The 25,676-nt window shown below is 44.4% G+C and overlaps 1 protein-coding gene and 1 pseudogene across 1 annotated transcript in view; both read left to right on the top strand.

Moving 5' to 3' along the window:
* The window catches only part of LOC132223050 (zinc finger protein ZFP2-like), a gene marked incomplete at its 3' end in the record, with an annotated part of 72,924 nt that extends 59,649 nt beyond the window's left edge, over positions 1-13,275 (top strand). The window contains exons 3-4 of the mRNA XM_059678424.1: positions 11,788-12,273; positions 12,592-13,275. Of these exons, the coding sequence (XP_059534407.1) occupies positions 11,788-12,273; positions 12,592-13,275 (1,170 nt within the window). The remainder of the gene's footprint in view (positions 1-11,787; positions 12,274-12,591) is intronic.
* A 5,653-nt stretch (positions 13,276-18,928) lies between these two features.
* Positions 18,929-20,319, top strand: LOC132223049 (ADP/ATP translocase 3-like; annotated as a pseudogene).
* The last annotated feature ends 5,357 nt before the right edge of the window (positions 20,320-25,676 follow it).

Here is a 25,676-nt window from a genome sequence, read left to right as displayed (position 1 = left end):
GGGTGTGGGACTTGAGTGTCGGTTAAGTGAGAGATGTTGGCAAGCATTCTCTGGACAACAAATGCTGAGTTAACTCAGATGCCAAGGAGAGAACAGTGGGGGCTGGGGCTGAAGGAGGGCAGGTGTAAGCCACTAGTGGAAAAGAGTGATGTGCACTTGAAGAGGGAATGTTAATTGATGGCCACAGCACCCTTACATTGACATAAGAGTGAATGACGAGAGAGTCCATTTCTGCTGGTGACTGGATGATTCAATACAGCGAATTTTAGGATGATTGCCTGTATTGAGCGGTGTTTTGGTGCTACATTCTAGGTACAGAGCTTCGTTGCCATTTAAATAACCACCTGCCTTTTGTTGTTGGGGGTGACACACAGGTTGATAGGAATGAGATAGCCTACACCAGTATTACCCAGGCTTCAAAATCTCGACTGGAGTAGGTAAGGGAGAAGGGTAAGGGGTAAGAGATTATGGATGTGGTGAACTATAATTTTGGAAAAAAGTGATTAGGAAGTAATTTGTCCTCACCACAGTAAATCTGCATTACCTTTGAAGTTGTGCTTCTGAGAATGAAGCTGTGTGAGGGAAGTGTTGTTGAAAGAATTCTGTGCAACAGGAAGTGTAAAGCTATGGCCGCAGTACCTTGGGCTAGAGGTTAAGAGGGTGCAGTGTGATGCCATGTATTTGGTGTCTTTCAGAAACAATATGAGGGTATTGCCTGAAAGACCAGTAGTATCAAATCACTCACACTGTCTTTATGGCCAGCATTTCTCTTTAACCTGTGGTTTTGACACCCACTCTGCTGATAAAAGTCAGTGTGGTGTACACAGGAGTCCATAGCTCAGGTGTCTTATCTGCCTTTATTATAGTGGGAAGACAAAATGTCAGTAGGAATATAAGAAGACAATGGCTTTCATGGGATGAAGGCCTGGTATTTTCTCTGATGTGTGGAGTGGACAGAGCAGATGGATGTGGAGGGTGGGGAGTATGACAGACTAAGAATCTTAGGAGTGAAGCTGATCTTGGGCTGTACTGTCCCCATTATGACGGGATATGAACTTTGAGGATGTGGCCATTGTCTTCTCTCAGGAGGAATGGGGGCTCCTTGATGAGGCTCAGAGACTTCTGTACTATGATGTGATGCTGGAAGTGTTTGCACTTGTGTCATCTGTAGGTAAGACCTTGATGTTCTCCCAGTGTCCTGAGGTGATGACCTCTCTTCCTTTATTCCTCAGGCAGAGCTTTCTCTCTCCCACAGTGGGAACATGGCCTGTGCTAATTTTAATTTTCCCCACTGCCTTGTCAAATGTGCTGTGGCTGCCAGGGATGAGCTGGATGGAGAGCCCTGAACAAAGGACTCCATGAACATCCCTAACATCTATTTCCTCAAAAGTAGAGGAAACAGAGAGTCAGGAGTCTTGCAGTGAACTTCATAGGTCCCAGCTTGCACTTTCTCTTCATGGGAGGCTGACAGTGTCCATATGCATGGCTTCAACTTCTGTACTCTTTCTCTGGGTAACGGTTCTTTGTGGCAACCTGGGTCATGTTATGGTCTTCACTTACATGAACTATGACTGTTCTTTTAAGGCTTTCCTTAAATTGTTTGTAATATTCTCTTCCCTGAATACTATAGCAAGTTGTGTAGCTCTGGCCCAGTGATGACTGCTCACCTCTTCATCACCTGTTTTTCTTCACTGGTGCCTCTGCAATCATCTGCAACATTGACGTGCACATGTGTTATGTGGTGCACATATGTGGTCATTAGTCCTCGAAACCAGCTACTCCTTTATTGAATGTTACTTGGAGTAAGAGGGAGCCAACCTCTTGCTCAGCTTACCCGCTTTTCCAGTCAACATGCCCTGCTGAATGCTGTTCGTTGAAGGATTAGCCGGAGCTCCATTTCTAATCCATGTGGTGCTTGCCATATTTTGTGTCGTATATCTGGCGAGTCCTTTCTGTTTTGTGATCTTCATTAGCCCAGAAAGTTTCAAGAGCCTCTTATTAATCCTTCCTGCACATCTCTGATTTTCAGAGAATTGCATGTACCAACTGTGATGTGTAACACACCTTTGCAATGGGAATTCCCCCTGTCACCACATTAAACATTCATTTCCTCACCCTTTCTCACTTTTCAGGTTGTTGGCACAACATGGGTGATAAGGAGGCCTGTTCTGGTCAAAGTGTATCTATACAAGGAGAGTCACAGGTCAGGGCTTCTAAGACAGCTCCAGTCACCCATAAGACCCTTCTGTGTAAGCAGAGTTTCTCTGTGTTACAACATATTTTGCACCTGACTGAGTCAGATGTAGCATATTTTAAGCAGAAAGCATTCTGTAGTGATGCACGTGTTGGAGACATCTGTTTCAGTGCAAACCCTCACTGTACTGGGCTGCATGTCTGGCCCTTTGGCCAGAAGGGGTGCGCTGTGCTGCCTGTTCCTAAAACACATTGATAGGAAGGTACTGACATCAGGCCAGGCCTTGAGATATGGTCTCTTGGCCCCTTCCCCGCACTCTGTACTCTCTGTTCCTAGAACACATAGATAGGAAGGTAGTCACTGTATGATGCTATACTGTGTCGAGAAGTAATTATGTAAACAAGGCTTTGTAACTTTGTGGTTTTTGCAAATAAAAATGCTGTAATTCTTGTAGTCTGGGCTGCAGTTCGGCCTCTGCTCCAGCAGGGTGTAACTCTAGTCGCTGGCCATTGAATTCGGGGCTGCAGTTCAGCCATTGCTTTGACAGGGTGCTGTAACTGTAGCCAGCTGGCCAGCTTAATAAAGGCTCTTAAATTTAAATTCTGAGTCGGTGGTCTGTCTCGCTGAGTGAACCCATAACTTTTAGAGGTCCCACCGAGATAACCCACCCACATCCCTGTAGGGAAGGACTACCAAGGAGGCCTCCAGTCTCCGTTCCGGGTTCCAGGGAGGCGGAGGAGACTCCACCCAAAACTTTCAATTCGGAATCCGAGCCACCTGGACTCTCGAGAGAGGTAAGGAAGACCAGTCGTTAAACAGGAATTGGGACGGCCCATAGAAGGACCCTTATAGAGGGCTGAATGCAGCGGTACTCATGGTCCAGACTCGCGGCCACCATGGTGGCCAGGGTGTCTGGTTTTTTCTGCTTTAGACTGCACCAGGTTTGTCTGTCTGGTGTTTGTTATCTTGGTGTTTGTTGTCAAAAAGTCATCTGCTTCTGTGTGCACACCGCTGCAATGTTTTTTGAAAAATTTTCATGACTTCAAGGAGCGAGCTGCAGGTTCTGGGCAACCTTCGGTTGCATTTGTCTAGTTTGTTTTGTCTTTGTTCTTTGTTGTCTTTGTCTTTGTCAAAATGGGTTAGGGTCAGTCGTCTTCTTCGACCACCTATCAATTAGGCCCACTCCAAGCGAGTGGAAGCGGAGCTTGATCACCTCCCGGGAAACCATAGAGCTCCCTTAGGCAATTAGTCAGGAATTGGTGGAAGTCAAAAACTCGGACTGTCTGGTGTATGAATATAAGATGAGAGTCTGTGTGAAGCGAAAGCTACTTTGTGCTGTCTGGCTGTACACATGAGAGTATTTGTTATCTCTTTCTGTTTCTCTATTCACTGAGCCAAACCAGCCAGGGCTACACAGATATTTTGAGATTCAACACAAAAGCTTATGTGAATATTGAATTTGTTTTGTTCTTGATTAGTATTGTATTCTATGAAAAACTACCTCATCTATTGATCTGTCGATAAAATTGGTTATTTCCAGGTTTGGGGTATTATAAATCAATCTGTTTGCAATATTTGCATTCAGTTATCTTTATAGATATGCATTCAACTAATCAGACTATTGTAGTGTAGGTGGATATTTCACATTTTAACATATGCAGAACTGTGATTTAAAATTGTCATGCACCTTGCCTTCCCACCCATACCTAGCATATTAAAATTCCAGTTTTGTTCAACCCTGCAAGGACAGGCAGTGGTTAATCTTTTTAAATAGTAGGTCTCGAATTATCTATATATGAACTTGCTTTTGCTTTCATTTCATTTCCGAAGAGTTTTTGGTGGTGAACATTTTTTCATACATTTACTTTCATTTTCCTTATCTCCTCTCTTGAGATGTTGGCTTATAAATTTGCCTAATTTTAAAATTACTTATTATTTTAACCAATATCCGGAGAGTTCACAATCTAAGACATATGTTTGAATTTCACTCATTCCTCCATAACTGAATGACTTCTTGCTTTATGGAACTATGGGTTTTGAATACTGTAAGGAAAATGTTTTTCTCCATTTTTAACCTATGTACAGTTTAAATGCACATGTATCATATACTTACAGGTTTTATATGCATTGTTCACATTCTCCACCACATTTTTTAAGTATAAGCATTCAGTAACACGTTAAGTGAAGTCTAGGTTTGTGATCTTTGTTGACTTCCCTCATGTAAATACCCTCTTTGTGATTAGTTTCAAAATGCCGAAATGATGGCCATGAACAAGGATATGATAAGATATTTCAGTAGGCAAATCATCGTATTTTATTTCCCACATATGATAAAGTAGCAGTCGGTATCCGCAAAAACATCTATATATCTAAAAGCCTAATATGCAAATTGTCCCCACAAGAGTTTGACTGGGAGACTGGTCACTCATATGACATGTGCTGACCACCAGAGGCCAGCATGGAATGAAGGAAGTCCCCCGGCTGGCAGCCTGCAGGCACCGATCAGCACTGACCGCTGCCAAGGTTTGGGACGCTACTCATGCATGCATTTTTTGCACCAGGCCTCCAGTTTATAATAAAATAGTAAATTAATTGGGAAATGCAGGTGGTAAATATTTCTTTATAGTTTTGTTTACATGTTATTGATTTTAAAAATACATTTCAAAATGATTTTATTGATTTCAGAGAGGTTAGGGAAAGAGAGAGACATAGAAATATCAATGATGAGAGAGAATCATTGATAGGCTGCCTCCCACAGACCACTGACTGGGGTGGAACCCACCGTTCAGCATGTGCTTTGACCAGGAAGCTGACGATAGTCACTGTGGTGGGTTTTGACAACCCGGATGAGAAAGTGGGGTCATGGCTGAACTGTGGACACTGTGGACGGTCTTGTCCTTCACTGCAGGAGGCCTCACAGTTTGCCTTGAGGCCCAGACTGCCTTCTGATGGGTACCTCTGTACCAGAGGGAACTTTTCAGAACTGAATACAAATAAAAAGTCCAGTTGCTGTCACTTTTGCTTCAAGGTGTATCTGTAAGGTTGTTTAGTATACACACCACAATGATAGTACCCCAGAAAAAAATGGCTTACACAGAGGCATCCACAGAAGTTCAGAGGATCTACCCAAAATTCACAACAATGGGACAGGTCATGGAATAAAAGAGACAAAATTTGAGATAATGAACAGCCTCAGACATTCACAATAAATCAGGCTCAATAAATCATATTTAGAAAGCCAAAATCAGCCTCCAAGATGCCGCTATTGCATTCCTGTTTTTTAAGTAAGACTGCAAGACCTGGCCAGTTTACTCATTGGTTAGAGCTTTGGCTTACGAGAGAATGGTCTCTGGTTCCATTACGGTCAAGGGCAAAGACCTCAGTTTCAGGTTGAATAACAGGGCCATGTCAGGGCACATAAGGGAGGCAAGCCATTGATGTGTCTCTCTCTTGAGGATGTTTCTCTCCCTCTCTCTCTTTCTCTCTCTCCACCTACTTCTACCATTCAACTCTCTCTAGAACTAAATGGAAAAAGAATTGTAGGGTCTGGGGGTGGGGGCAGAAAACAGAAAGACTGCTAGTTGGCCGATTCATGCTTCCTACTTAGTGTTTTTAGACAATAGAAACAGGGTATCTCTAGGGAAAGCAGTTTCTACTACACCATGGGCTCTACACTCTCCAGTTTCCAAAGTTATGTTGCAATCCCTCAGAATCACCTTCTCTCACAGGTAAGTTAATATTTATCACTCAAACACTAACCTAACTTAAGAAAAGAACAGATTATTTTATTCAAAAAGCATTGGGGATTTTTGTACTTAAATGAAAGCAATGAGGGGATCATGACGATAACACAAATTGTGTGGGTTTATTCTGAGATTCCTGGTCTTCATTCTAGTAGCCTCTTACGTGAATGAAGACAGACTTCCACTGAGATCAGATGATTCTGGTAAATGTTCTTTATATAGATGTATGTTTTACTTACCAAACTGTTGAAGTGTAGGTGAATGTTTTATATATGCAGAACTGTGCTCAGAGAAGATATGCCCCGTATGCACTTATCCTGGCCCTACCACCTCTTCCCAGGGTTTTTCTGGGAGACTATAGTGACCCCCCTCACTTCACGTTTCTGTCTTATCACCTGTTGTACCAACCCTGCCCCATTGTTTTTGGGATGTCCTCCACTAGAACTCTAGCTCCCAAAGAAAGAGAACTAGATACTTCCCGAATCATCAGTGTCCACACACTCAGTCCTTACAGGTCGCAGCTGTGCCTTCCTGAGAAAGCAGCCTTCCATGAAGCCTAATTCATTTTCTGATGAATATGGATGAATATGAGGCAACGCTGAGGGGAAGAACTCTTAGGACCATAATTATCCCTTTTAGGAATAGGGAACGGGACATCCCTGGAGAGGACAGGGACAGTCCTATGAACTCCTGGTCCCTGGAGAACAGGTCACATCCTTGCCCATGTGACAAAAGGTGTGATGGGGAAAAGAGGTTCATAGGCTGCAATACCTCCATGAGAGGACGTGATGGTGTGACCGAACCGGGAGAATTTGGGAAACCCAGTGCTTGTTTTGTGTCTAAAGGAACAGAGAAAATGAGGCAGGGTTTGGCACGAGTTGTTTACTTTCATTCTCAGGAAACTGGGGATATGAATGGTCCTGACCAAAAGAGGGACACTGTGTGAGATAGTTCTTTAAACTTTTCCGAAAGCAGCTCAAAAGAGGAACAGACTAGAAGATAGATGATAGCAGTTGGGGACAGGAGGCAGAAGTCCTATAAAAGATAAGGTAACTGGCAAGAGTGTGCACTGAAGACTGAGTCTTGAAGTAATGTTGTCATCTCCAGGACGCATGGGCCTATTGACTGGGAAACAGTACTGAGCAGTCTGAGCCCATAGATCCTGGGGTTGGTGGCCAGAGTCTGAACAGATCTTTCTCCGAACACAGATTCCTGCAAATGCAGGGTGGTTTAAGGATGCTGTTTTGTGGAACTGATATAAGGGCCTCACAGTCTTACAACTTCTGAGATAGTGTTATCCTGGGATTGTCTGGCCTCTCTTCTGGCCCTTATATCTGGGGACCTTGATGAGACACCAAGCCCAGAATTCTAAGTACATGTCTAAGTTTGTCTGAAATGGTCCCTGTTTTTGGCAAAAAGTGGAATCAGTTGTTAGTAGACCTTCCAGTCATAGGTTCCTTTATGTGCAAAGGCTTAGAGTGAAGACTGAGCTCATTCAGGAACCAACCGGCGTCCTTTAAAAAAAAAGTTTTTATTGATTCCTGAAAGAAAGAGAAAAGCAGAAATAGAAACCAGAATGATCACAGAGAATCACTGGTGGGCTGACTCCTGCACGCCCCCCACTGGGGATCAAGCCCACAAGCCTGGCATGTGCCCCTGACGAGAATCAAACCCGAGACCCTTCAGTTCACAGGCTGGTACTCTATCCACTGAGCAAATCTGCTGGGGCTTGTGTCCATTTTTTTAAAATAGGAACTGGTAACAATGGGACAGGAGTGAGGTCTAGAGGAGCTTGTGATACCTTTGGCGTCTGTTCTGCAGGTGATGGGAGTAATGGAAGATTTCGAGCAGCGGAGGCAGGTGATCTGACCCAGGTTTCATTAGACTTCGGGTGGCTTAAGAATAACAAAACAAATGGCTGTGAGGGAGGTGGTAGAAAGTCTAGGAAAGAGGTTGCTGTGGTGAGCATGATGCTTAGTGGCCCATGCTGGTGACTGTGGCGGTGAAATAAGCTGTTGGATTCTGGGTTTGTGTTTTATGTGCAGCGAAGTGGATTTTCTAATTTTCAGGATGAGAGAGAGGTAAGAGCCAGGGATGACTTGAAGGTTTGCATTTGGAGCTGCAGGTATGGAAGCACCATCAACTGAGATGCAGATATTCAGAGTAGAAGTGTAATGTTCATTGAGGATACCAAACTTATTTTTTATCTGTTTTGGTGTGTGATATTTCAGAGATTACTTCATGAGCATCTGGTACTCTGAGGAGAAGTTCAGGTTGAAAACTTCTTTAAAGTCGAGGTATAGTGAGCAGGGTAGTGTTGTAGATCATCTTTTTAAAAACTTTTTTTTTCCTGTTTAATTGGAGACAAAGAGCAATTAAAACAAAGTGAGAATGCAGCTATTGCAACTTTACTTGTGAATCACACACCGCGATTGTGTTGAGAGCTTTGGTGTGGTCAGTAGTCTGACTAATTTACATACGGGAATGAGTGGTCATATGTGAGACACACTGGACCTGGGAGAGAGGGCCACAGGTGATAGGACCTGAGTGCTGATGGCTGTGACCTGTGAAGGGACATCAACTTCAGCACCAGAAGAGGTGGGCTCTGGATATCTGAGATTTGATGTGGTTCTCAATAGGTGAGGTTGAAGGAGAAAAACAATCAGGGAGGGAGGTTTTCATAGAAGCACTGAAGGCTCCTCATTGATTGTGGACGGAAAGACTGAAGGCGCCTCATTGAGTGTGGACTATGATGTTGTTGTAGAACTTAATTGAGTTTGAATTTTCCAGGCGTTAACCAAACCACACTTACTGAGTAATGAGTAGGAAGTCAGGGAGATGACTATTGGTGCTGGGATTGTGGGAGTGTAGGATTGAGAGAATTATGGTAGAAAGAGTAATGTGTACTTGGATACGGCATGTGCATTCATGGCTGCAGGGCCACTGAAATCAACATAAGAGGGAATGAAGGTGGAGTTCATTTTTGGTGATATCTGGATAATGTGATATGGTTAATTTCAGATTAATTCCTGAAAAGAGGGTCTATTGCAGTGGTACTTTCTTGGTCCAGAGATTAGGTGAAATATATGTGCAACCTGGTTTTGTTGTGGAAGGCAGTCACAGTTAGCAATAGGAATGAGAGAGCATACATCAGTGTCATCTTGGCTGGCGTTGGGAAGAGTGAAGGGTAAGAGAGAAATACATTACTGAAGGGGTGAATTGGAGTATTGCAAAAGAAGATGATTAAGAAAAATGGTCCAAGTTACGATGTATTCGTGTTACCATTGGCATTATGCCTCTAGGAATGAAGCTGTGTGAGAGAAGTGTGGTGCAAAGATTTATGTGCAGCAGGAAGTGCAAAGTGATGGCTCAGCACCCTAAGATTGGTGTCACACGGGTAAAGTGTGAGGCCAAAATGTTCAGGGTCTTGGAATGAAAATCTAAGGAACAACAAGGTTATTGCATTACAAGAACAGTGTCAAATCACCCACAATCTCATTATGGACATCATCTCTCCGTACTCTATGTTCATGACTCCCACTGTATAGAAAGACGCAGTGCGGACAACATGTTTTTAGTGGAGAGCAGGTAGGATCTATATGCTCATTGCCCTTATTGTCGTGGGAAGACACTGTATCAGTAGGAATATAAGGAGTGAGTGTCTTTGATGAAACAAAGGCCTTATATCTTCTTTGTAGTCAGAAGTCTAGGGAGCAGATGGATATGGAAGTTGTGGTGTATGATCAATGCAAAATCCTTGGGAGAAGCTGATAATGGACTAAACTGTCCCCATTATGACAGGATATGAACTTTGAGGATGTGGCCATTGCCTTCTCTCCAGAGGAGTGGGGAATCCTTGATGAGGCACAGAGACTTCTGTACTGCAAAGTGATGCTGGAAGTATTTGCACTTGTATCATCTGTAGGTAAGACCCTCACATCTCTCCTAATAGACTGAGGTGATGGCATCTCCTCTTTATATTCCACCTGTATCTTTCTCTCTGCTGCAGCCAGACCTTGGGCTCTGCAAATTTTCCTCAACCTCATGTGAAATGTGCTATAGATGCCAGTTCTGAGCTGTGTGGAGAGCCCTGAGAAATAAATTCCACAATCTTCTTTAACATTATTTTCCACAGAAACTTCAGGATGCCTCTAGGAGCCAGTCGTCTTACAGACAGCTTAATGGGTCCCACCTGCTGTTTATCTAACTGGGAGAGTGACTATGTCTAGATCCATGGCTTCTACTTCTGCACCTTTCCTCCAGATAAAGGTTCTGGGTGACTGCCTGTTCCTGATTATGTTCTTTACTTACATGAACCATGGGCTGTTCTTGTAAGACCCTCCTTCAATTGGTGTTTGTCATATTACCTTCCCTCAAAACTATTCCTAGTGGATTTGCTCTAAACCTGGGTTGGATGGTACCCTCTGTCATCTTTCATTAACACTTGGAATATTTCGGTTTTATGTATTTGTTGAGAAAGTGGTACAGGGAGAATCCTAGTTTTTTTTTTACAGGGTAAACATGTAGGATGGTTTTAGTGGAGGCCTGGCCCAGCTGAGTGGAAACCAGGAGAACGTGTGACACAAGGACTCTTTTCAAATTATACCAGGAATCAGCTAGATTTCATCACTGCTCAGATGGAGGTGCTGCTGCCTACACCTCATTTTTACCTTTCCTTTTAACTACATTACACTTTCTGACATGTCCTTTCACATATAACTTCCTAGCATTCAGTCATGTTCACTTCTGTGGCATTTTGCTATCACCTGCTCGTCTGCACTGTTGCCTCTGCAGTATTCATCAACTTTGAGCTGCACATGTGTTATGAGGTTTACATACATACTTAAGTAGTCCTCAAAAAACGGCTACTCGTTTATTGAATTTTTTTTGGAATAAGATATAAACAAAATTCTGCAGAGCTTGTCTGTGTCACCTGCAGACAAGCCCTACTAAGCACTGTTAGCGTAAGGAAGGGCTGGAAGTCTTACCTCTCTTCAATGTTGTGTTTGCCATTTTTTTGTCATATTCCTGGTGTGGTCTTCCTTCCTTTATGATCTTCCCAGGCCCAGAACTTCGCTGAAGCCTATTATAAACCTTCATGAACATCTCTTTTCAGAAAATTGCATGAAGCCGAGGTGTCCTGTCCAAAACACTTTTGTAATACAACTTCCCTCTGTCACTAAAATCAACATTCATTTCCTCACCCTTTTTCTGTTTTCAGATTGTTGGCATAAAAAGGATGATGAGGAGACCTGGGCTTCTCAGAATGTATATATAGAAGGAGAGTCACAGGTCAGGGATTCTAAGACAGCTCCAGCAACCCAGAATAACCATCCATGTAAGCAGTGTTTCTCGGTGTTAAAAGATATTTTGCACCTGAATGAGTTACAAGCAGCACACTTGGAGCACAAAGGCTTCATAAGTGAGGCATTTGTGAGAGAGGTCTGTTCCAGTGAAAACACTCACCAGCAACAGAGGCATGCCAGGGAAAAGATATCCTGGAAAGAAGCCACGGATAAGGCCTCATTTGCGACCAGCTGCAGCTTTTACTTATCAGAGCTGACTTCAACCTACAGGGCGGTTGAGGAACATTTTCAAACTTCCTCAGAGCTTCTCCAGCACCAGGCAACTCATAACACTGAGGAGCTACACTGTGGCAGAGAGATTTCACAAGAATTTTTCAGTGGAAAAAGTCTTCACCAGTGGAGTGAATGTGAAAACGCTGCTAGCCACAACTTGAAAGTTGTTGGATGTCAGGATGTGTGTTCTGGAGAGTGTGGCAAATGTAGGAAAAATTATGGAGGAATCTTTAGCCTCATTCGACATAAAAGAGTTCACTCTGGAGGAAAGCGGTATGAGTACACAGATTCTGGGAAGTCCTTCAGTGAAAGTTCCAAGATCATTCGACATCAGAGAATTCACACTGGAGAAAAGCCTTATGAGTGTTGTGAATGTGGGAAAGCTTTTACCCGCAATAGTTCCCTTCTTACACACAAGAGAGTTCATACAGGAGAAAAACCTTATGAATGTAGTGAATGTGGGAAGACTTTTAGGCAAAATAGTCACCTCCTTATCCACAGGAGAGTTCACACTGGAGAAAAACCTTATGTGTGTCGTGAATGTGGGAAGTCTTTTAGACTAAATACTCAGCTCCTTATCCACAAGAGAGTTCACACTGGAGAAAAACCTTATGAATGTAGTGAATGTGGGAAGACTTTTAGGCAAAATAGTCACCTACTTATCCACAGGACAGTTCACACTGGAGAAAAACCTTATGAATGTGGTGAATGTGGGAAGTCTTTTAGGGATAACAGTAAGCTCCTTATCCTGAAGAGTGTTCACACTGGAGGAAAGCCTCATGTGTGTAGTGAATGTGGGAAAGCTTTTAACTCCAATTATTATCTTGTTATCCACAAGAGAGTTCACACTTGAGAAAAACCTTATGAATGTGGTTAATGTGGAAAGTCTTTTAGGGTTAGTAGCCTGCTGCTTATCCACAAAAGAGTTCACTCTGGAGAAAAACCTTATGAATGTAATGAATGCGGAAAGTCTTTTAGGCAAAATAGTCACCTTCTTATCCACAAGATAGTTCACGCTGGAGAAAAACCTTATTTATGTGGTGAATGTGGGAAGTCTTTTAGGGATAATACGCAGCTCTTTATCCACAAGAGAGTTCACACTGGAGAAAAACCTTATGTGTGTCGTGAATGTGGGAAGTCTTTTAGACTAAATACTCAGCTCCTTATCCACAAGAGAGTTCACACTGGAGAAAAACCTTATGAATGTAGTGAATGTGGGAAGTCTTTTAGGCAAAACAGTCACCTCCTTATCCACAGGAGAGTTCACACTGGAGAAAAACCTTATGAATGTGGTGAATGTGGGAAGTCTTTTCGGGATAATAGTCATCTCCTTATCCACAAGAGAGTTCACACTGGAGAAAAGCCTCATGTGTGTAGTGAATGTGGGAAAGCTTTTAACTGCAATTATTCTCTTCTTATCCACAAGCGAGTTCACACTGGAGAAAAACCTTATGAATGTGGTGAATGTGGAAAGTCTTTTAGGGTTAGTAGCCTGCTCCTTATCCACAAGAGAGTTCACACTGGAGAAAAACCTTATGAATGTAGTGAATGCGGAAAGTCTTTTAGGCAAAATAGTCACCTCTTTATCCACAAGAGAGTTCACACTGGAGAAAAACCTTATGAATGTGGTGAATGTGGGAAGTCTTTTAGGGATAATACGCAGCTCCTTATCCACAAGAGAGTTCACACTGGAGAAAAACCTTATGTGTGTCGTGAATGTGGGAAATGCTTTAGCCAAAATAGTCAGCTCCTTATCCACAAACATGTTCACACTGGGGAAAGCCTAATGAGTGTACAGATTGTGGGAGATCTTTTAGCTGAAAATATGGCCTCATGAGACACCTGACCGTTCACACAAGAGAAAAGCCTTAAATGTAAGGGGAATGTTTCCTTAATCTTACTCAGAATAACAACCATGAAGGAGACTCTATGGTACACAGTTGCCGTAATATGATCCCTTTTTATCAGGACAGACACTCTGCTAGATTCCTCCTCAGTTTCAGGTACAAGTGAGGCTTTAAGGAGCTACTTGAAGTTGCCATTCTGCCCAGGCCTCCTATCCGATTGATGTCACTGTGTGTGATTGTGGCTGAAGTGATTTCACCTCTACTACCTGGCTCACCTGAACAGTGTGAATCAGTCACAATCACACTGTGCTTTTTTTGCTTGAATCAATTCTAAATACTCTGACCTCTTGGCAGGATCTTCATTCCTTTCTGTCTGACTAGGGAATGGGCCTTGTCCAGTGTTTTTCCAGAATAGCCATCCTCAGAAAAGAAGTGATACCTCTTGCAGGTAGTTGTGGTTCTCACATTATGCTGTGATGATTGTCTTGGGTTCTATTTCACCTATCTGAACATCGCTGATTATGAAATATGACATTTCAGTAACATTCTTTTTCCTGTTGTACCTTTAATTGTGATGATTCTATTCACTGCCTGTAATGTTTTGGAAGCACTGTTGTGATCTGTCACCAGGTAGATGTGAAGCAATATTGTGTGGACGTCAAACCTTCAGTGCTTTGGGAAGGAGAACACGATGGCAGAAAATCATTTTTCATCCAAAACTGGCTTATTTTGCATTGCTTCCTAAGGTGTTGAAAGAAAGACTGCATACCTTTGTGGTCTTAATTTATATCCTGGTACCTTGGTTATGCGTGCAGTCAGTGGTCACCCAGAAGATGAGACCTTTGCCGTCATTCTGTGAACAATATGAATTATGTTCTTTGTTCACAGTTTGTATTACTTCATTCTTGTCAATGTTTAGGGGACCTCCTCCCCACATACTACAAAGAAGCCAAGTGCCATGAAGTTCAAAATTTCATCGTCTTGTGACTTTTATTGTAAGTCTCTGAGGTTAACCTACCATTGACACAGAAACACTGTATTCATAGTGATGAGAGAGACTGCAGTAAATTATATGCAAATTGTCTCTTCTGAGCATGAATCCACAAATGTTCCTGGGCCTGTCTCCTGTGTGACCTTTTTGTACACACATTCTCAGCACATCCAAAAGTGTTTCCTGTAGCTGAAGTCATTGGCAGGTAAAATAATTGAATGGATTTGTGGATTCCCTTGGTCCCTGTAAGGTGTTCACCACAAAGTCATTTCTCAATATGTAAGAACTCAAAGCTAAAGGAAGGATAATCCTGTAATCAGTCCCAGGATGTCTTTTTTCACCAGTCAGCATTGTTGTTGATTCCATGGCAGCAGTCTTCACTGCCTGCCAATATTTGCTGCCACTGAGGCAATGATGTTTCTCCCAGGATATAGAAACTGACGTGCAAGAAAGTGCACTAACTCTGTGAAGCCATCACACGTGAAATAATCTCTGTAACTATATTCAAGGTGTGCCAAAAGTAGGCTTTCAGTTGTGAGTACACAAAACACAGCTCTTGTTCTTTTTAAAACATATTTTTAAAATAACTTTGTTTTATTTTGCTTAGAAAGAGAGGAAGGCATGGGGGGAGAGAGATAAACATCCATGAGCTTTCTCCACACACCCCTTAATGAGGACCCAGTTGTGTCTGCGGACTGACCTAGAGTTCAACCAGGAACCTTTTAGTTCACTGGATGACACCCATCCAACTGTGGCACAAGGTGAAAGCAGAGTTTATTCCTGTATTTTTTATTTGTTAGTTATTATTTTCCATACAACAACTCTAAGTCTACATTTCCCACACTCTTCATTTTCCTCCTGCCCTTTTATAATCCCTCTTTCCGGCTTTCCCAGTCTTTCATGCAATCATTACTTTTCCATCATTTACATTAGATTAGTTTATATTCTTCATAGTTTAGTATGTGCGATATAGTGTGTACTTTTTAACAAGCACCGTTGTTCATAATGCTACACAGATATATTTTAAAAATATAGTTTATTTCTTATCAGAGAGGAAGGTGGGGACGGGGGAGGGAAAGAGAGGGAAAGAGATAGACATCAATGATGAGAGAGAATCATTGATCAGGTGCCTCCTGCTTGCTCCATACTGGGGATCAAGGCTTCAACCCAGGCATGTGCCCTTGACTGGAATTGGACTTTGGATCCTTCAGTTCACAGGCCGATGCTCGTCTATCCAGTGAGCCAAACCAGCCTGGGCTACACAGATATTTTGAGATTCAACACAAATGCTATGTGAATATTGAATTTGTTTTGTTTCTGATTAGTATTGCATTCTATGAATAACTACTTCAGCTATTGATCTGCTTATAAAATTGGTTATTTCCAGGTTTGGGGTGTCCTATCTAATAATAGACAACCATGGTAATTGACTGTACCTTTTCTACACCTCCCATTGGCTAATCAGAGCGATATTCAAATTAACCACCAACATAATGGCGGCTAATTTGCATACTGTAGGCAGGGAGGGAAAGTGGGTGCCACCACCCCCGCCCCCAAGTGAGGCCACACGTGGTGTGTGGCTCAGGTGGGGCACGGCGATCGTGGGGTAACCACCCTGCGTGGGGTCCCAGCCGGCCCAGGGCTCCGGAGGTGCAAGGCAGACCTCCTGATCCTTTCCCTCATCAGGCAGGTTCCAATCAATCTTCAGTTTCTACTGAAAGGAATGTGGTGCCTCCATGGGTAGCCTCCCAGGATTCGGACTCGCAGGCTCTGGAGTGGAGACTTTAACAAGGACTTCAGCAACTGCTCAGGGGAAAAACCACCACCTCCCTACTCCACAGCTGCTTCTGTGTCTGCAAGAAACTGTGCATGCTCCTCCCTGTGACATGGGCGGGGCCAGAGCTTGAGTTGAGTGGATCCACACTAATGATAGCAGCTGGACCAGTGCAGGGTGGGAGGGCGGGAGGGTGGGGAAGGAACAAGGAAGAAGCCCTGATTCCCTGCTCCTCCTCCCAAAGGCATGGCCCTTGCTGCTGTCATGATAACTGGAGTTGTGTTCTTCTAACTCTGTTTGGGTAAAGGAAACAAGTGTCTGTTGACTTCTGATCTTACTCTCAGAGCTTCCAGTTAATCCCTCTGGATGCATCATATCCAACCTCCAAAGGATGCAAGGGGCAGGATCTACCTTTGGTCCATAGTTGAGGAAACTGACCAATAAACACATGTGTCTCATTTCTTAGTGTCATCTCCCACAGAAATCTCTGGGTAATGACTCAGATTCTATATCTAAGGGTATATTTTCTTCTACTTTCGTGTTTAATTCAGCCACAGGAATCAAATAATACAATAAAGAATAAAATGTGTTCAGAGGGCTCAACATTGTACTCCCAGGGCCTTTGGTCCTGCACAAACCACAGAGCTCAGTTATCCTTAGATGAAAGGAAAGGAAAGAGAAACGTGAAAGGTTTCCAAGCTCAGTTAGAGAGACATCTGATAACCACATATTAAGGACACGACATTAACTTAGGGGTGGAAAGGACACAAATGAAATACGAGATGGAGCCATTTGGAGTGAGCAGGCCAGCAGGGAGGCAGTTGGGGGTGAGCAGGCTGGTGGGGGGGGTAGTGGGGGTGAGGACACTGGTACAGGGGGCAGTTGGAGGTGATCAGGCTGGCAGGGAGTCATTTGGGGGCAAGTAGGCTGTCAGTGGTGGGGGGGGGGGGAGTTGGGGACAAGCAGGCTGGCAGGCAGAGTGGTTAGGGGCAATCAGGCAGGCAAGCAGGTGAGTGGTTAGAAGCCAGCAGTCCCAGATTGTCAGGGGGATGTCCAACCACCAGTTTAGGCCTGATCCCTGTAAACCGGCAGTAGGACATCCTTCCATGGGTCCCAGATTGGAGAGTGTGCAGGCCAGGCTGAGGGACAACCCGCCCACCAAGAGCACAAAGTTTTGTGCACCAGGCCTCTAGTTATAAATAAATCTGTTTGGAATATTTTCATTCAGTTATCTTTATAGATATCCATTCAACTAAAACTGTTGCAGTATAGGTGAATGTTTCACATTTTAACATATGCAGAACTGTGATTTAAAATTGTCATGCACTTTGCCTTCCCACCCATGCCCAGCATATAAAAATTCCAGTTTTTGTTCAACCCTGCAAGGACATGCAATGGTTAATCTTTTTAAAGAGTAGGTCTGGAATTGTCTATATATGAACTTGTTTTTGCTTTCATTACATTTCCTAAGAATTTTTGATGGTGAAAAGTTTTTCATACATTTATTTTCGTTGTCTTTATCTCCTTTGTTAAGATGATGGCTCAGAAATTTGCCTATTTTTAAAATAAATTATTATTTTAACCAATATGAGGACAATTGACAATCTAAGATATATATTTGACTGTCACTGATTCCTCAATAACTGAATGACTTCTTCCTGTATGGAACTATGGGTTTTGAATATTGTAAGCAAGATGTTATTCTCAATTTTTAACTTATGTACAATTTGAATCCACATGTACCATATACTTACAGGTTTTATATGCATTGTTAACATTCTCCTCCACTCTTTTCTAAGAATAAGCATTCAATAATACATTAAGTGAAGTCTAGGTTTATAATCTTTGTTAACTTCCCTCATGTAAATCCTTTCATTGTGGTTAGTTTCAAACTGCCAAAATGATGGTACTGAACAAGGATATGATAAGATATTTCAGTAGCAAATCATCATATTTTATTCCCAACATATTGATAAGGTAGCAATCAGTATCCACAAGAACATCTAGAATAATAAAAGACAAAGATGTTAATTGACTGTACATTTGCTACACCCACCAGCCAATCAGAATGACGACATGGAAATTAACCCTACCAAGATAGCGGTTAATTTGCATATACCGGCTGGGAGCGAAGACTGAAGACAATGTAGAAGGAAGTGAAGCACTGCAGAAGAGAGCAAAGTAGAGGCGGTGGAGACAGTAACAGAGCCAAGCGGCGGAGGCTCCAGGGAAACAAGGCGGGAGTGAAGCCTGCCTCAGTGGGTTTCGGTCCCTTCTCTGCTTCGCTCCAGCTGCAGGAAGCCCTATTCTTGCAGGAATCTTCCTGCAATGGGCCTCTAGTCTCTCTCTATATATAAGCCTAGTATGCAAGTTGTCCCCACAGGAGTTTGACTTGGTGATTGATCACTCAATATGACATGCGCTGACCACCAAGGGGCGGCGTGGAATGAAGGAAGGCCCTGCTCACAGCCAAAAGGAAGGGCCCGGCTGGCAGCCGGAAGGCCCGGATCAGCCCTAATTACTGGCCAGGTCTGGGGACGCTACTCGTGCATGCATTTTGTGCACCAGATTTACAGTTTATAATAAAATAGTAAAAGAATTGGGAAATGGCAAGTTTTAAATATTTCTTTAAGGTTTTGTTTACATCTTATTGATTTTAAAAATACATTTCAAAATGTTTTTATTGATTTCAGAGAGGTTTGAGAGAGGGAGAGAGAGATAGAAACATCAATGATGAAAGAGAATCATCGATATGCTGCCTCCCACAGGCCACCTACTGGGGTGGAACCCACAGTTTAGCATGTGCTTTGACCAGGAAGCTGACGATAGTCACTGTGGTTGGTTTCGACAACCACGATCAGAAAGTGGGGTCATGGCTGAACTGTAGGCCCTGTGGACGGACTTGACCTTCTCTGAAGGAAGGCTCACAGATTAACTTGATCCTCAGGCTACCTTCCGTTGGGTACCTCTGTACCAGAGGAATTTTCCATAACTGAATGCAAATAAAATGTCCAGTGGCTGACACTTTTGCTTAAGGGTGTATCTGTAAGGTACTTTAGTATACTCACCACAATGATAGTACCCCAGAAGAAAAGGACATACACAGAGGCAGAATTGATGATAAGCACTCACAGAATTTCAGAGGATCTCGCCAAAATTCACAACAATGGGACAGGATATGGAACAAATGCAATAATATTTGAGATAATGAAGAGCCTCGGACATTTACAGTAAATGAAGCTCAATAAATCATCTTTAGCCTTTTGGTCGGGGGGATGGCTACAGCTGCTGAGCCAGAGGCACCCACACTCCCAGCTCCTCTCTGCGCCTCCACTCAGATTCCTGCCCTCAGGCCATCTCCTTCACCAAGGACTTCCTCCACCGCCATCTCCTCCAAGACAGCCGTGGCTCCTATCGAGCAGGTCAAGCCACTGTTGCAGGTGCAACATGCCAGACAGCAGATCACGGCCGACAAGCAGTATGTGGACTGCATCGTGTCCATCCCCGAGGAGCAGGGCGCACTGTCTTTCTGGAGGGGCGACATGGCCAACACCATCTGCCATCCGCTACCTCCCCACCCAAGCACACAACTTCGCCTTCAAGGATAAGGATAAGCAGGTCACCCTGGGGGGCGCGGACAAGCACACCCAGTCCTGGAGGTACTTGGCTGGCCACCTCCCTCTGCTTCCTCTGCCCCTGGATTTCACCCGGACCCGGCTGGTGGCCGACGTGGGGCCATCGGGCGCTGAGCGGAAGTTCAAGGGCCTGAGAGCCTGCCTGGTGCAGATCAGCAAGTCGGACGGCATCCGGGGCTGGTACCAGGGTTTCAGCTTCTCCACGCAAGGCATCATCATCAGCTACCAGGCAGCCTACTTTGGGGTGTACACCATGGCCAAAGCCAGGCCCCCCTACCCCAAGAACACCCACATCCTCACCAGCTGGACGATCCCCGGTCCGTGACGCCGTGGCGGGCCTGGATTCCTACCCCTTTGGCCCCGGGCAGTGAAGGAGGACGCTGCAGTCGGGCGCCAAGGAGCCGGCATCCTGCACATGCGCACTATTGAGGGCCGGTGGCAGGTCCTCAGGGCTGAGAGCGCCAAGGCCTTCAAGGGCGCCTGGTCCAATGTCTTCAGGGGCAGGGGCATCGCCTTCGTGCTGGTCCTGTCCCTTGAGCTGCAGGAGGGCCTCTAGGGGTCCCGCAGCCCAGACACGGGGCCCCAGGGCCGCGGAGGCCCCTCATGGTTACCGATCATTGACCTTCCAGAAAATTCCAACGTCCCCCACCCCCATCCCGCCCGCCAGATGATGGTAGCACCGGGTTTGTCTCTAGGATGAAACCCTTCTGATCATGACCACTGACACTGCATTCAACGCCTCCATGGGGGGGGGGCACTCCTATGTCCTGGGGATTCCCATCCGCCCCCCGCCCCACAGGACCGCCCCTCCCGGCCTTGCGGGCCTCTGTGGGTAGCTTTTATTTAAAGGAAATCATGTCGCCATCCGTGCTTGCGCACTGTCCTCTGCACAGGGAAGTATCCGCAAATCCCTTCTTTGTGGGGCATTCTGCAAACAATTAAACCCAGACATGGAGGGGGAAAAAAGAAAAAAAAATCATCTTTAGAAAGCCACCATCAGCCTCCGAGGTCTCCAGAGGATCCTGTGTTTGAGGAAAGACTGGAAGACCTGGCCAGTTCCTCAGTGGTCAGTGCTTTGGCTCCAGGAGTGAATGGTCTCTGGTTCCATTATGGTCAAGGGCAAAGACCTCAATTGGGGGTTTAATCCTAGGGCCATGTCAGGGCACATAAGGAAGGAAACCAATGGATGTGTGTCTTCCTTGTGGATTTCTCTCTCTCTCTCTCTCTCTCTCTCTCTCTCTCTCTCTCTCTCTCTCCCTCTCCCCCCCCCCCCACATCCTCCCACCCTTCCATTCTCTAGAGTAAATTGAACAAGAATCGTAGGGTGAGGGGGAAAAAAGAAAAAGAAAGACTGCTAGTTGCCCGATTCATGCTTCCTACTTAGTGTTTTTAGACATTAGAAACCTGGGTTTCTCTAGGGAAGCACAATTTCTACTTCACCATGGGCTCTACACTCCTTAGTTTCCAAATCTATGTTGCAATCCCTCAGAATCACCTTCCCTCACAGGTAAGTTAATTTTTATCACTCAAAGACTAACCTAAGTTAAAAAAAATAAACAGATTACTTTATTCAAAAAGCATTGGGGATTTTTGTGCTTGAATAAAAGCAATGAGGGGATCATGACGATGGCACAAATTGTGTGGGTTTATTCTCAGATTTGTGGTCAGATTCTAGTAGCCTCTTTTGTGAAAGAAGACAGACTTCCACTGAGATCAGATGATTCTGGTAAATGTTCTTTATATAGATGTATGTTTTACTTATCAAATTGTTGCAGTATACGTGAATGTTTTACATTTCCATATATGCAGAGCTGTGCTCAGATGATATATGCCCCGTATGCACTTATCCTGGCCCTCACACCTCTTCCCACACTGTCTGAGGGAGACTGCAGTGATCACCCTGGCTTCACGTTTCTGTCTTATCACCTGTTGTAGCAACCTTACCCCATTTGTTTTGGGATGTCCTCCACTAGAATGCCAGCTCCCAAGGACAGACAACTTGATACTTTCTGAGTCTGGAATAGTCAACAGTGTCCACACCCTCGGTCCTCACACATCACAGATGTGCCTGCCTGAGACAGCTGCCCTCCGTGCAGCCTGATTTCTGATGCATATGGATGAATATGGGGCAACGCTGAGGGGAAGAACTCTAAGGCCCATAATTATCCATTTTAGGAATAAGGAATTGGACATTCCTGGAGAGGACAGGGACAGTCCTGTGAGACTCCTGGTCCCTGGAGAACAGGTCACACCCTTGCCCATGTCAAAGCTATGCTGACACCTAATAGAGGAAGGTACCTAGGTATGCTCAGTGCATCACTCCAGAACTTCTGTATCCTGGTAATCTAGTGGGAGTGCATGGCCATCCGGGAGCACTGTGACCAGCAGGAGGAAGGAGCCCCAGTGGAGATGGGGAGAACATAAAGAAAACGCATTTAGCACATGTTCATGCACAGAATGAGTGGAAAGCACAGGGTCATCATTGATGTAAATGTCAGCATATTTTACTGTGATCCCCAGTGGGAGTGCCCATTAGGGCAATTGAAATGATAAAGAGACTTGGAGGCTGGGTAGCGACTGATGTTGATGTAAAAGAACATGGGTGCTGGAATGCTTGCAGTCCTGTGTGCTTCCTGATCAACTCTCTTATCATATGTGTCTTCTCCCTCACCACATTGTAGGAACTGAGGCAGCCAAGGATTTAAACAACTTCTCACTCAGAAGTAGTTCTGAGTTTACTGCCAAGGAACACTGACGAAACTCCTCTTTTTGAAGTTCACGCATTTGAATCTTGCCCGTGATGGCTTAGGGAAGCTCAGGGACTAAGTGCACCTGGATGAAGAGAAAGCAATCCACGCAGACTAACTCCTGCGGTTATTTCCTACCAAAGTCCCCCAGATTGATTGGCACCTTATGGTGTCCTACATAGGGCCCACCAAGTATGTCAGGTTACCTTCTTAAAGCCCTGAATGTGGCTACAGCCCCGTGATGAGCTTTGACCCAATAATGTGGTGGGAGTGAAGACTGTCACTACTAACACAAGACTCTGGAATCAGAGACTGGCATTCTCTCTGTTCATTACTACTAACACCTAGAAGTTACCTACATGGTGACTGAACCTTGTTCATTGCTACTAACACCTAGCAGGTACCTACATGGTGGCTGCATCTTTACCTGGTCCCTGGAGAACCAGGGAGGACATGTGGCATCAACAAGAAAGAGACCTTCTTTAGTATAAGCCACTGAAGCTTTGGGGCTGTTTGTTACTACAACATCTACGGGTTCTAATGGCTGTGCGTTAACAATTCTACTCTCCGGAGGCAGCAGAGCCTAACATTAGAAGTCAGAGCTCTGTTATTAGAAACACATAGTTTGCCTTCCAGTCCTGCCTTTAATTAACTCTACAATCAGGCAATTTATGTCAAGCATCTGAGCCTCAATTCCCTCTTCATAAAATCTCAGGTTGCAGAGAGGACTAAATGTCGTAATAATGCATGAAAAGCATTGAATTCCAGGCCTGGCACCTGTAGTAAACATTCAGTAGCTATTAGCTCCATGGCTTCAAAATGTGTACTGAATACAAACATTCTAACAATGTATGCAATCTCAACTTTTTGTTCTTGGAGCATTTCAAATTTTGTTGTTAAATAAAATTGGTTTACATATATTCTCTCATAGCCTCATTTGACTCTTAAATAATGTGATATCTTTATATTAAAAATAAAAAATCTGATAGCTGTAATAACAGATATTTGAGTATCTTCCCATGATTGGAAAGGTTTCTGGTTATATTCTTCATGGGGCACAAGCCTGGTGTTCTGGCTGGATTCCCAGTGGTTGGGTGAGGAGTCGACAGGAGGCAGCTGATCCATGCTTCTCTCTTTCCTGTCCTATACTCTCTCTCAAAAATCAAATTAACCAAAAAATCAGTTGGAGACAACAAACCCCAGAAACTACCACCAGCCACAGGATCCTAATGTTGTCATTTCCCAGCACCACTCTGGCTCCAAAACACCAATATTCACAATGGTCAGTGAGGGATTGGGATCCTATTTACACCTGGGAGGCCTGGAAAGGTATATTACCTAAAGGGCTATGCTCCTAATGATGGCTGGAGTTAGCCAATGAAAGACCAGGAGAGGCATATTAACCAGGTGTACATGGGTAAGGGTGAGACTTCCTGAATCTACCTTGTTGGGACTTCTTGAATCTACCTGGTGGTCATGTTGATCTCTTTGGTCTGTTCACAGAGACTGAGGCTTCCCAGCACCAGATGTCCAGTAGGACAAGGCATCAGAGGCAGTATCTCCCTATACAGTGGTGTGTCTGCGGTTTGCTGAGCCCCAACATGCCAAACGCCAGAATTTGGGCTTTTGTGACTCGTGAACTCGTTTCTGCTTACAGAGTTCGACAAAGACTCATCGAGTTAACCCTCCAGCCTGGGGTGTGGGCACCTCTGGGGTCCTGCAGTCCAGGTCGCACTGCCAGGAACAGTGAGTAGCTCATGTGTGACAAAATGGGGAAAGAGGTTAACAGGTTACAATACCTCCATGTGAGGATGTGATGGTGTGACTGAACTAGGAGGATTTGGGAAACCCAGGACTTGTTTTGTGTCTATAGGCAACAAACAAGATGAGGCAGAGTTTTGCACGAGGAGTTTTACTTTCATTCTCAAGAAACTGGGGACATGAAAGATCCTGACCAAAAGAGGGACATTATGTGAGGTAGTTCTTTAAACCTTCCCCAAAGCAGCTCAGAAGAGGAACAGACTGGAAGAGAGATGATAGCAGTTGGGGACAAGAGGCAGAAGTCCTATAAAAGATAAGGTAACTGGCAAGAGTGTGCACTGAGGACTGAGTCTTGAAGAATTGTGGTCATTTTCAGGACACGTGACCCCATTGGCTTGGAAATGGTACTGAGGAGTCTGACCCCATGGATCCTGGGGTTGGTGGCCAGAGTCTCAGCAGATCTTTCTTGGAACACAGATTCCTGCAGATGCAGAGTGGTTTAAGAGTTCTGATTTGTATGACTGATATCAGGGCCCCACTCTTACAGCATCTGTGATAGTGGTATCCTGGGATTGTCTTGCCTCTGTTCTAGCCCTTATATCTGGGGCCCTTGATGAGACACCAAGCCCAGAATTCTAAGTACATGTCTAAGATTGTCTGAAATGATCCCTGTTTTTGGAAAACAGTGGAATCATATGTGAGAAGACCTTCCAGTCATAGGTTCCTATATGTGTAAAGGCTTAGAGTGAAGACTGAGTTCATTCAGGAACCAACTGGTGTCCTTTTTAAAAAATATATGTTTTTATTGATTCTAGAGAGGAAGGGAGGAGGAGAGGGAAATAGAAAATCAATGATAGGAGAGATTCATTGGTGGGCTGACTCCTGCACGCCCCCCACTGGGGATTATGTCCAGAACCCTGGCATGTGCCCCTAACTGGAATCAAACCCCGGACCCTTCAGTTCACAGGCTGGTGCTCTATCCACTGAGAAAAACCAGCTGGGGCTTGTGTCTATTTTGTAAAATAGGAACTGGTAACATTGGGACAGGAGTGAGGTCTAGAGGAGCTTGTGCTACCTTTGGAGTCTGTTCTGCAGGTGATGGGAGTAATGGAAGATTTGGAGCAGCAGAGGCAGGTGATCTGACCCAGGTCTCATTAGACTTCGGGTGGCTGAAGCATAACAAAGCAAATGGCTGTGAGGGAGGTTGTAGAAAGTCTAGGATGGAGGTTGCTGTGGTGAACATGATGGTAAGTGGCCCATGAGGGTGACTGTGGGAGTGATATAAGCTGTTGGATTGTGGATTGGTGCTTTATCTGCCGTCAACTGGATTTTCTAATTTTGAGGCTGAGAGAGAGGTAAGAGCCAGGGATGATTGAAGGTTTGCATTTGGCAGCTGCAGGTATGG

The sequence above is a fragment of the Myotis daubentonii genome, chromosome 21 (genome assembly GCF_963259705.1).
Source record: "Myotis daubentonii chromosome 21, mMyoDau2.1, whole genome shotgun sequence".
NCBI lineage: Eukaryota > Metazoa > Chordata > Mammalia > Chiroptera > Vespertilionidae > Myotis > Myotis daubentonii.
Note: the sequence above shows the minus strand (reverse complement) of the source record. Positions and strands in the feature narration are given on the sequence as shown.